This window comes from Propithecus coquereli, unplaced genomic scaffold (genome assembly GCF_000956105.1).
Source record: "Propithecus coquereli isolate 6110/MARCELLA unplaced genomic scaffold, Pcoq_1.0 Scaffold122, whole genome shotgun sequence".
Lineage (NCBI taxonomy): Eukaryota > Metazoa > Chordata > Mammalia > Primates > Indriidae > Propithecus > Propithecus coquereli.
This window is the reverse complement of record NW_012136303.1, coordinates 4,473,732-4,485,650: the sequence shown is the minus strand read 5'-3', so window position 1 is coordinate 4,485,650 and position 11,919 is coordinate 4,473,732. Positions and strand designations below refer to the sequence as shown.

General features: G+C 51.2%; 1 protein-coding gene across 1 annotated transcript; it reads left to right on the top strand.

Annotated features, from left to right (window-relative positions):
- The first annotated feature begins 1,575 nt into the window (after positions 1–1,575).
- ID1 (inhibitor of DNA binding 1, dominant negative helix-loop-helix protein) lies at positions 1,576–2,765 on the top strand. The gene is made up of 2 exons (XM_012637740.1): positions 1,576–2,068; positions 2,308–2,765. Exons 1-2 carry the CDS (start codon positions 1,646–1,648, stop codon positions 2,347–2,349), a joined length of 465 nt encoding a protein of 154 aa, XP_012493194.1. The 5' UTR covers positions 1,576–1,645; the 3' UTR covers positions 2,350–2,765.
- Positions 2,766–11,919: the final 9,154 nt, after the last annotated feature.

Below are 11,919 nucleotides of genomic sequence, written 5' to 3'. Positions count from 1 at the left end.
GCCTGCCCCTGGCAGGAAGGAACTGCAATACAATAATGTGCCCTTTTTATAATAACGCAGCCATTCCAACAACTGTGGCTTTTGGGAGGCTTTTTGAGCCTCAGTTTCCTCCTTTGTATAAAAAACCATATGGTGCCTCTCTTTACAGGTGTGGAGAGGACTACAGAAGATAGTAAGGACAAACTTTTCATACAGTGCCTGGCATGAAGAATGCAATCAACGGCCACGTTTGTGAAGATGATAATGATGATTATTATTATGGAAATACGAGCCTTAAATATTAGGGCTTCAGCATGCGACTCACCTAAATTCACCTAGCAGTACAGCTGGAATTAGGGACTCATGTCTCTTTCCCCAGGCCGGAGAGGGGGGCGGCTGGGCCCAGGAGGAGCGGTGAAAAAAACTCCCAGGCGGTCCAAGCTGGGGGCCTGGGTGGTGGTGGCTTGCAGGTGTGGGACAGAGAGGTAAGGTGACCCCCGCACCCGCAAGGAGCGCATTCCCAGGCCTCACGCCCGGGGTCTGCAGGTGACGGGCTGGGGCAGCAAGGGAACGCGTTAGCCCAGTTTGCCGTCTCCATGGCGACCGCCCGCGCGGCGCCAGCCTGACAGCCCGTCCGGGTTTTATGAATGGGTGACGTCACGGGCCTGGCGTCTAACGGTCTGAGCCGCTTGTTCAGACGCTGACACAGACCGGCCTGGGAAGCGGGGGGTTGGGGGGGGCTAGATTTTAGCTCCGCAGCTGCCGCGCTGTGGGAGGGAGACCCTGCTCCGAGGTCTTTGAGGGAAAAAAAGTGCAGCCAAAAAAGGGAGAAAAGTTAAAAATCACTAGTTGCTGCAGATTTAGGGAATTTTTGAAAGGCTGCAAATTCAGGGTAGAATCGGATGCAGCCCCACTTCACTGTGCTACTATCTAGTTCAGGTCCCAGCCCCCAACCTTGCAAGATTTTACCAAATTAATTGTTCCCACCCCTGGTCCCAAGAACACTAACAACAACATTCTCTGGTACTTGGGAAAGGGAGGCCAGCCACCCGGAGCGGGGTGTAAAGGAGGGTCTGCTTTAAATTTCGGGAACCAGGGTCCCAGAGGTAATCTTCCGAGAGGGTCCGGAAACCCAGGCTCTAGTCCTGGGCTCTCGGGAGACCCAGAGCCAGCTGCTTCTCCGTTCGAGCCTCAGTTTCTCTCATCTGTAAAATGGAGCTGGAAAAGGTGAGAAAGTGAACATGGGAAAACTGATTCCTGAGATCTTTTTGCTATTGGCAATACCGGCTTAGCTTCCTTGCCGCCCTCCTGAAGAGCCGAAGGCAGCCCTCGCCTCCACTAGCTGCCGGGCCCCGTGCTCTCCCACCCACCCTCTCTGTTCTTGAAACTCGGGTATCCTTTCCGCCAAGGCGAGAATGCCCTAGTAGAGCTGGAGGCGGGGCCCAAGAGCGCTCGAGGCCACGCCTCCAGACCGCCCATTGGCTGCTTTTGAACGTTCTGAGCCCGCCCCTTGGGAGGTGCGCCCCCCCCCCCTCCGTCTTTATAAAAGACCGGCTGTGGCACTCGACGCTTGCAATCTGCGATCGTTTTCTTGTACTCCTCTTCTGGTGCGCTGGGCTCCCACCTTCTCCGTCCGCTTTTCTTGTTTTATCCCGTCACCAGGATCATGAAGGTCGCCAGTGGCAGCGCCGCGGCCGCCGCGGGCCCCAGCTGTGCGCTGAAGGCGGGCAAGGCCGCGGGCGGCGCGGGCGAGGTGGTGCGCTGCCTGTCGGAGCAGAGCGTGGCCATCTCGCGCTGTGCGGGCGGCGCCGGGGCGCGCCTGCCCACCCTGCTGGACGAGCAGCAGGTGAACGTGCTGCTCTACGACATGAACGGCTGCTACTCGCGCCTCAAGGAGCTGGTGCCCACCTTGCCCCAGAACCGCAAGGTGAGCAAGGTGGAGATCCTCCAGCACGTCATCGATTACATCAGAGACCTGCAGTTGGAGCTGAACTCCGAATCCGAAGTCGGGACCCCGGCGGGGCGCGGGCTGCCCGTGCGGGCTCCGCTCAGCACCCTCAACGGAGAGATAAGCGCCCTGGCAGCCGAGGTGAGGTCCGAATTGGAGCACTAGATCATCCTTCCACCGATGGGGAAACTGAGGCCAGAGTGGGAGGGGGGCTTGGACTGTGTCCGTCCCATCCTTGCACGCACCTGGCTTTGCAGGGATGCCCAAGGAGACTGGAAAACGCTCCCCCATCGTGTCTCCTGGGGAAAGTGGGGGGGCTGCTGCGCTCGCAGCGTTGTCCCCTCCAACCTGCCCGGCTCACCTTTCTCTTGTTTTCACAGGCGGCGTGTGTTCCAACGGACGATCGCATCTTGTGTCGCTGAAGCGTCTCCCTCAGGGACCGGCAGATCCCAGCCTTTCGGGGGCAGGAGGAATAAGTGCTTTCCGATCCACCGAAGATCCACCCGAGCGCCTCGCCGGAGCTGGGGGGAAACGACAGATCGGCGGGCATTGGGCACTTGCTGGATCTGGCCCCGCGCTGGTGGACTGACGAGGAGAGGCTGTGACCCTCTTTTGCCAAACTTACGAGCCACCAGAGACTTGGGGGGGTCCCCCCAGTGTGTTTCTATTTTTTGAAAAGCAGACATTTTAAAAAATGGTCACGTTTGGTGCTTCTCAGATTTCTGAGGAAATCGCTTTGTATTGTATATTACAATGATCACCGATTGAAAATATTGTTTTACAATAGTTCTGTGGGGGTGTGTTTTTTTTGTTATTAAACAAATACTTTGGTGGTAAAGTTGTAGTGACTTCTTGGGTTGAGGGGAGGGGCCTGGGCTGGGGGTTGACCCCTGACACTCTTCACAGCTGGTGCTGGGAGGAGGGGAACTGGAGGGTCACATCTGGACTGTCGCTTTTACCGGCCTGAATGAGCGTTTCCGGTGTCTTTAAAGTCTATTCTTTCCCCCATCTCTGGCCATTTCCCTGCTCCCCGGTGTCATAAAATTAAATACTCTAGACCTCTAGGGTTTCTCAAAGTGATCATTGGACCATCTGGATCACCTGGGGAGGTTGTTAAAATGCAGATGAACCTGCCAAGGCCCCCTCTGAGTTGGGGAGTATTGAACAAGCTATTTAGGTTGGAGAACCAGGTCACTGGACCACCCAGTTCTTGCCAAGAGGTGGGAAGTGAGATCCAGTGGAAAGGGATTTGCCCAGGGTCATAGCTTGTCTGAGGCAGCACTTCTGTCACCCCATATCCTAGTAGGAGGTGCTTCCCCCTATGGGCCACCTAACCCTGGATCTCAGCAAGCTGCCCTGGGGCTCCTGGCTTTTCCAAGTGGGTGAGCAAGTTGGCAGGGCCAGACTGGGCACAGCTGCTGGGCCACCTGCTCTGGGTCCAGACTCAGCCCCCTCTCCCTGGCCTGGCTCTGCCAGCAGCTAAAGCAAACCTTTTTTCCCCCAAGGCTAATGCGTGGGCTCCGAGGAGTGGGTGAGTCTCTCCTCCCCAGCTCCTGAGCAGGAAAAAGGTGTCATTGGCAAGGGCCTATCTGCCTGGACATGTATGTGGGTTTGTACCCACAGGGGAGTGCGTATGAATGCCCAGGCCTGTGTCTATAACATGAGTGAACTGGTAGTCCCCCACCAGCACCATGGGGCTGGGTCATCTCTTCATGTACAGGCCTGGGGGTGTAAATAAGGATATGCTTGGGGGGTGTGCAGAAGGGTAAATGTGAGCACATGTGTTCTGCAGATAAGTGTGCAACCTCCAGCTGTTTGGGCTTGTATGTTCTGCCTAAATGCACTGTGGGCATCTCTGTATGGGTCTGGGTTGATGGATGGTTTTGTGTACCTGGGGGCCACAGAACCACACTGTGAGTTTCTGTGTGTATAATTGTTCCATAAACTGGTTGGCACTCCTGGGCCTCTGCAGGTCTGGGGTGAGGGTGGGGGCAGCTGTGTTTGGACAAACCCTTCCTCAAAAGTTCAAGTACCAACTCCCTGGGCAGTTAGGCCCCAAGGACACCAACCGGTGTCCCTGCCAGGTCAACTCCCATGTATTACACAGAGAGAAACTGAGTCTCAGAAAGGGCAAAGAGCTTGTCTCAGAGGGGACAAGGACTATTAATACATTTTGTTAATAAACGAAATAGAATAAAATAAACAGCAACCTAGCACCAGGAGCCTGATGCTATGCTCGACCCTGAGAAAAGAAAAGAACTTTTATCTGAGGAATGTAAGTCCTTTTAATTATCAGGCCCAGAGAAACATTAAGATGAGACCTCAATCATCACATCCTACTCTCCCCTTTGAGCTGTGAATTCATCGCCTGAAATTACTGGCTATTGCCACAAGTAGCTATAAATTAATCTAATAATGCCATACCTGACACTATAACCCCCTTTAGCTTAACAATGTATATAGCCAATCACTAATCAATGTTATTTCTGTAAACCAAGCAGAATTTCAGGCCCACTTCCTGTCCCCCTTTTTGGCCTTTAAAAATGCACTTGTAACCGTTGCTAATCAGGGCAACTTAAATCTATGCTCCCGGTTGCAACGCTCACGCTTGGCCCAGATAACTCTCTACTTGTATTAATTTTGCCTCAACTTCTTCCTTTTAGGTCGACAACTCTTTACATAAAGGATTTCATGGGGGCTAAAGGCAGGATTCTGATCCCAGTTTTATAGCAGAAGAAACAATCTGTGAGAGGGGATGAACAAAATCAAATTAAAATTAAAGGTTATTTATTGAGCACTAACTTTAAGCCAGGTACCACCGCCTCCTCAAGCATTTTATGGACTTTATCAAAAACACAGTATTTGTGGGTAAATTATGTCCTTCGCCCTCCCCGCCGCTGTTTATGGTGCTAACCGCATAGAACTGCGGTACAGAATATATGAAATAAATCGAAGGAAGGGTTTAGCACAGTGCCTGGCACGGTGTGTTTAATAGTTACAAATTGTCATTATTCATTGTGGCCTGTGTGTCCCCAGCAGTGTCCTCAGAGGCACACATGTGCACCCACTCCCTCCCACGTGTGGGCCCCCGCCTGCAAGCCCACCCACGGGGACGTGGGCGGGTCCCCCGCGCGTACTCCTACACTGCAGGGCCGTCTTCCAGGGGAGGAGGGGGCTGCGGCGGGCCCTCGGCCACCTCCCCCGCCATTCAGGCACACTCTGGATTCCACGTTTCCCTCTTTTCCCCTTTGGCCCGGGCCCAGCCCATCTGGAGGCCGGCTCGGCGGCGGCCTGGGAGCGTTTCCATCAGCTGGGCCCGAGGAATGCGGAGCTATTTAACCTGAGCATCCCCAGGTGTACGGAGGCGCCTGGCTGTCTGGGGCCCGCCGTCTTTGGCACGGCCGCGCTAGACAAACAGCGCGCCGCCCCCGCCCTGCCCCTCCGCCCGCAGCTGCAGCGGGGCCTGGGAACCGGCGGGCGCCGGCGGCTTGCATAAGAGGCTCGGGCCTCGCGGAGGGAGGGGGACAGAGGCTGTGTGTGTGTGTGTGCGTGTGTGGAGAGCACACAAACCCCAGCTCCTTTGGAAATCATTAACGCCTTAACCCTTCCTGGACGGGGCGCAGCCGAGAGCCAGGGTGGAAGAAACAGAGAAACACCGGTGCCCCACTTGGGCGCCGGACCCTGCCTTTCCAGGGCCGTGGGCCTGAGACCTGAAGTATTTTTTGTCTTATTTAACTAACACTGATAGAGCTCTTATTATGTGCGAGGCACTATGCTAAGCTCTTTAAAATAGCAATTCATTTAAAAACTTCAGAACCTTAATGGGGCCGGCGCTTATTTGAATAATAACAGTAACAATAATAGGCTAACATTTTAGTAGGAAGGCAGGTAGAACACTGCCTTAGAATCTGCCTTTTTTAAAAAAAGACGGTCTTGCTTTGTCGCCAGGCTGGAGTGCAGTCATGCTCACTGCAACTTCAAAGTCCTGAGCTCAAGCGATCCTCCTGCCTCAGCCTCCTGAGTAGGTAGGATTACAGGTGCCTGCCACCCCACCAGGCTAATTTTTGAGGGGGGAGGTCTCACTGCCTAGGTGGCTCTTCAACCCTTGACCTCAAGGGATCCTCTCACTTCCCGCCTCTGCCTCCCAAAGTGCTAGGATTACATGCCTGAGCCACCACACCTGGCCAGAATCAGCCTTGATGTACATTACGTGACCTATCTGAGCCTCTCTTTTCTCATCTGGAGAATGGGCCTCAGAATCTGGGCCTCAAGGCTCAGTTGAACTGATGTACATTAAAAAGCTTAGCACCCTAACAGGCTCATGGTAGGTACTTAGTAAATGTTGGAATAAAGCGTTTTGAGCCCTTACTAAGGGGAATTGCCTCAACAGCCCTATCAGGTGTTTGGGCCCATTGATATTTCTACTTTTCAGATGAGAACAGGGAGGCAGCCAAGAGGTGAGGGAACCCACCCAAGGTCACACTGGAACGGATGCTAACTTAGAGGACTTTCCAAAAATCAGGCCTGAACAACCCAGGTTTGAGGGGCTTCATGTTCCCAAGTATGTCCAATTTAGGCTTTTGTCCTATTTCCAATTAAAATCATACCTGGTCATGATATATTTTTTAAGTGTAAACCAGATACATGCAAGACATATAAACATATCACAATTTCTGCAACCCACAGTTTGGCATTTCTTAATTTTAAAAAATCTAACCAGAACCTGGAAAGATGGAAATTTGGTCTGCTCTCTCCACCTCTCAGAGGTCTGGGGACAGGTCCTGTGTGACCCGGTTCTGAAGGGACTGGTCACACAGTTAGGCACAGGTCTTTTTTTTTTTTTTTTTTTGAGACGGAATCTCGCTCTGTCAGCTGGGCTCACAGCAACCTCCAACGCCATGAGCTCAAGCGATCCTCAGCCTCCAGAGTAGCTGGGACTACAGGCGTGTGCCACCACGCCCAGCTAATTCTTCTATTTTTAGTAGAGATGGGGTCTTGCTCTTGCTCAGGCTGGTCTCAAACTCCTGAGTTCAAGCTATCCTCCAGCCTCAGCCTCTCAGAGTGCTAGGATTACAGGCGTGAGCCATCTCACCCAGCCTAGGCACAAGTCTTAAGCCAGGTAAAAACCAACCAAACTCTGTGGAAAGGTCTGATTCTGTGCTGGAGGCACCTCCCCCCTCCCCGGGGGTCAAGGATGCTTCACACACAAACACCAACCTTAACACCTGCGGGTCTGAGTCATCTGGACCTGGAAGCCGGCTTGATGGGGGTTGGGGGGAGTGCCACTGGATTCCCTCACAAGGTACCCTGTGAGTCCAAGGCCCCGTCCTAGAACTTTTCCTCATGCCAGTCACTCAGTAATTACTGAGTATCAGGACCTGCCAGTCAACTTGGACTCCCTGCAGCCCAGGGTCACACATGGCAGGGCTTCCAGTGGCAGGCAGGCCTCAGATCCCAGCCTGGCTGCCAGAATGAAAGGTGGTGAGTCAGAGGGCCCGGCCAGGGGCTGGGCGAGGCTGGGGCCAGGGTGTGGGCAGGCACCACTTTCCCGGAAAGGGAAGGGAAGAGGAAACCAGAAGGCCAGGAGGAGCCCAGGGAGGGGGAAGGGCACCCTTATCTCCCCGCCCCACCCTGGGTGGTACTGCTTCCTGCCCCAACTCTTGCAAAACCTCCTTCCCAGAGCTGCCCCCAAGAGGGGTGCCCCAGGCCATACAGCGTTGCATCAGGGCCTTGTGCAAGGGGGCTTACCAGGAGGACGGTGGCTGTGGGCCAAGAGGGGGTGAGGTGAGGCAGAAGCAGGTTCTAGGCCCAATACCGCTTTTTTTTTTCTTTTTTTTTGAGACAATGCAGTGGCATGATCATAGCACACTGCAACCTCAAAGTCTTGGACTCAAGTGATCCTCCTTGCCTCAGCCTCCCAAGTAGCTGGTACTACAGGTGTGTGCCACAACACCTGGCTAAGTTTTCTATTTTGAATAGAGATGGGGGTCTCACTCTTGCTCAGGCTGGTCTCGAACTCCTGATCTCCAGTGATCCTCCCCCCTCGGCCTCCCAGAGTGCTAGGATTACAGGCATGAGCCACTGAGCCCAGCCCCAGTGCCACTTCTGATTGGGCATTTGCTTCACCTCCCTGGCTGTCAGCTTTGAAATGAATGTTAGACTCATTGTTCTGAGGTTTCAGTGATATCACCCCAAACCCATGCACTTCGCAAGCCCCAGGCCAGGCTGTTGTCATCTCTAGCTGGAAAACTATGAGCCCCAACTGATTGATTCAACAAATAGTTATAAAGCTTCTGCACTATGCTAGGAACCTGGCCATAGAAGCTAACGATTCAGATAAAAATCCTTGTTCTCTTGGAACTTCCATTCTTAGTGGAAGACAGTAAATAAATATGCATATGTGTAATCAGAGGTGCACTTACCTGAAAATTACTGACGCTTAAAACTTCAAGGCTCTTCACTTGGAAAGAGTTCTAGCCATGTGTTCATATGGTTTTTGTGTGTTTTGCAAAACTTGCAAAAGGTTGTGTTCGTTTAATTAGAGGCTCCACAAAACCTAGATACTCCCCTTTATCTACAGAGAGGACAGAGCAGGGTCTAAGCTTGCAGGCATGACTGCAGAAGGCAGTGGGTGAGACCCTACCATCTCTAAGCTGCAGGGAAGAGCTGGGAGGTGAACGAGCGCGCTGGGCTACTTCGCGCACCAGCGAACACGGGCGCTGTGCTTTCTCTGGTCTTCCTCGGGCCACTGGCGCCCCCTCCCGGGAAGAGCTGAGACTGCGCCAACGCGGACGAGAAACTCGGGTGCGAGCGGAGGAGACTGTTGCCTTGGCGGCCTCTGGTGGACTTCCTGGGAGCTGCAGCCAGAGCTGTGAGCTTAATAGGAGAGTGTTTCTGCGTACATGTGCATAGCAGGGGACAAATCCAGAAATCTCCACCCTCAGCCTCTGTTTCATCAGGGCCTCCCTTAGCCATTCTGTCATCTTCTTTCCTCTTCCTTGCTGTGTGACAACCCCCCTTGAGCGTCATTCCCTCCTCCTTAAAGGAGGAGATCTTGGGCTAATCTTGAAAAATTTTTTTAAATTGTGAAATATATCATACCTACAAAAAAGTACATATTACTAATGTATGCAGTTTAAAGATAATAATAAAAAGCACACTAAGTCCCAGCCACCCTGCTTAAGAAACAGAACATTAGTTCTTTTGAAGCCCCTGTGTGCCCCTTAGGACGCTACCTCTATTCAGAACTTTGTGTTACTCGTTTGTTCCTGTTTTTTCCCACATAGGTACCAGCACGCATCCTTAAACAATCTGTTGCTTAGTTTTATCTGGTTTTGCCTTTTATGAAAACAGAATCATGCTGCATGCAATGATCTGCAACTTGATCTTCTCATGCAAATATGAATCACATGAGAGTCATCCATGTTGATGTGTGTTGTCTTAGTTCGTTCATTTTCACTGCCATGTAGTATCCCATTGCGTGATTTATTTTCCCAATCTCCTGTGATGGATTTTTGGACTGTTTCGTGGTTTTGCTGTCATCAGCAGTGCTGCTCTGTCTTGCACGTCTCCAGGGAGTATGTGTGAAAAGGAGCAGGACACAATTTAAATGTTACTGGGTTGGACTGGAGTCTATTTTGATTAAACAGAAGAATTATAACTGGGAGGTCCCTCACACACTACTTAACCCGGCACATTCACCCTAGAGATAAGAAAAGGAAATCCCAGAGAGGTTAAGTGACTTGCCCAGAGTGCCTCAGCCCTAGCCTCCTGAGCTAAGGTCACAGCCTTGGAAGTGATCTTGGGGGTGGGGCATGAGAACATATGTCCTACCCTCTGCCTACACGCTCCCACTTCCCCTAACTCTCCCCTCATCAGGACCCTCCAGGCAAGTTGGTTTCCTTCCAGTTGCTCTTTCTGGGCCGGGGGGGCCTTTGCATGTGTCCTGCTTGCTGCCGGAAATTCTACACCCCACAGATCTTCATCATTCAGGTATCAGCCCAAATGTCACCTCCTCAGAGAGGTCTTCCCTGACCATCCCATCTCCTTTTGTTTCCTTCTTAACACCATTCACATCTGTAATTGTGGACAATTCCTTGGGGCAAGTAACCTAACCTCTCTGGACCTGTTGCACAGAACAGCTTACTATCCTCGTGACACTTTTTTTTTTTTTTGAGACAGAGTCTCACTCTTTTTTGCCGGGGCTAGAGTGAGTTCCGTGGCGTCAGCCTAGCTCACAGCAACCTCAAACTCCTGGGCTCAAGCAATCCTTCTGCCTCAGCCTCCCGAGTAGCTGGGACTACAGGCATGCGCCACCATGCCCGGCTAATTTTTTCTATATATATTTTTTTTAGTTGTCCAGATAATTTCTTTCTATTTTTAGTAGAGACGGGGTCTCGCTCTTGCTCAGGCTGGTCTTGAACTCCTGAGCTCAAACAATCCGCCCTCCCCGGCCTCTCAGAGTGTGAGCCACCGTGCCCGGCCCCGACACTTTTTTTTTTAATGGCCACAAATTCTTTGTGACACTCTTCCCATCAAAAGATGGTCCTAGGTCCACTCTCCCATGAAGAGTGAAAGCCCACCACTCTCCATGGGTGGGCTTTTGTGACTGCTTTGATCAACAGATTACAGCAAAAGTGATGCTACGTGACTTCCGAGGCTTCTGTCTGGTTTCTGGAGGAGGCAGCTGCTGTGTAAGCCATCTGACTGCCATGGGACAGCCATGCTGGAGAGGCCATGTGTAGGCACTCCAGATGGCACTGCCAGCTGAGTGCAACCTTGCAGTCATTCATGTCTGAGTGAAGCTCTCTTGGATCCTCCAGATGAGCCCATCAGTCAACTGTGTCCCACTGGGTGACCTCAGTTGAAGCCACAGGGAGCAGAATTACTCAACCAAGCCCCACCTGAATTCTTGACCCATAGAATCTGTGAGATATAATAAAATAGTTGTTGTTTTAAGCCACTAAGTTTGGGGGTAGTTTGTCATGGAGCAATATATAGCCAGAACAATCATGCTTATTTGTTTACTTACCATGTTTTCTGTCTCTAGAATGAGTGTGACATTTTCCCCAATAATGCATGACCTCAATTTGGTTGTGAGAAAACCTCAAAAGAATCCAAATTGATAGACATTCTACCTAGTGCCTGACAGGGACTCTTCCAAAGTGTCAAGTTCATGAAAAAGAAGGAAAAACCAAGGAACTGTCACAGATTGAAAGAGACTAAGGAGATACAACAACTAAATGGATTGGATCCCAGAACTGAAAGGGGACATGAGTAGGAAAATAAAGGAAATCTGAATCACTTCTGTATTTCAGTTTGTAGGAATGTACCAAGGTTAATTTCTTAGTTTTGTTTGTTTGTTTTGAGACAGAATCTTGCTCTGTCACCCTGGCTAGAGTGCAGTGGCACAATCTAGCTCACTGCAACCTCAAACTCCTGGGCTCAAGCGATCCTCCCGCCTCAGCCTCCCAGAGTGCTAGGATTACAGGCATGAGCCACCGCGTGCAGCCTTAGTTTCTTAGTTTTGATAAGTGTTCTATCATTATGTGAGATGCTGACAAAAGAGGAAGCCGGATAAAGGGCATACAGGAACTCCCTGTGCCAATTTTACAACTTCTGTGAGTCTAAAATTATCTCACAAGGAAAAGACATTAACATAAAACAGAGAAAAGAGAGAAAGCTAAGCTGGAGTAAGCGTACTACAGCCTGTCTTACCTGCATATTACAGTGAAAAACTCCAGACAAATATAAAAGCAATTACTTAAGGAAGAACTTTGAAAAGTAAACAGTAGAAAGCACACTGGCATCGGAAGTCAACCTCTGAAGACTCAGGGCAATCTGAATTGGGAAATCAGAAACTGTTTGTACTCGACACTGTCAAGAAAAATCTCCGTAAGAGGCCTGGCATGGTGCATGCACCAATATAGACCATATTGTGGGCCTTTTACACTTAACAAATGTTTAAAAATAGAAATGATATGTTCTCTGAT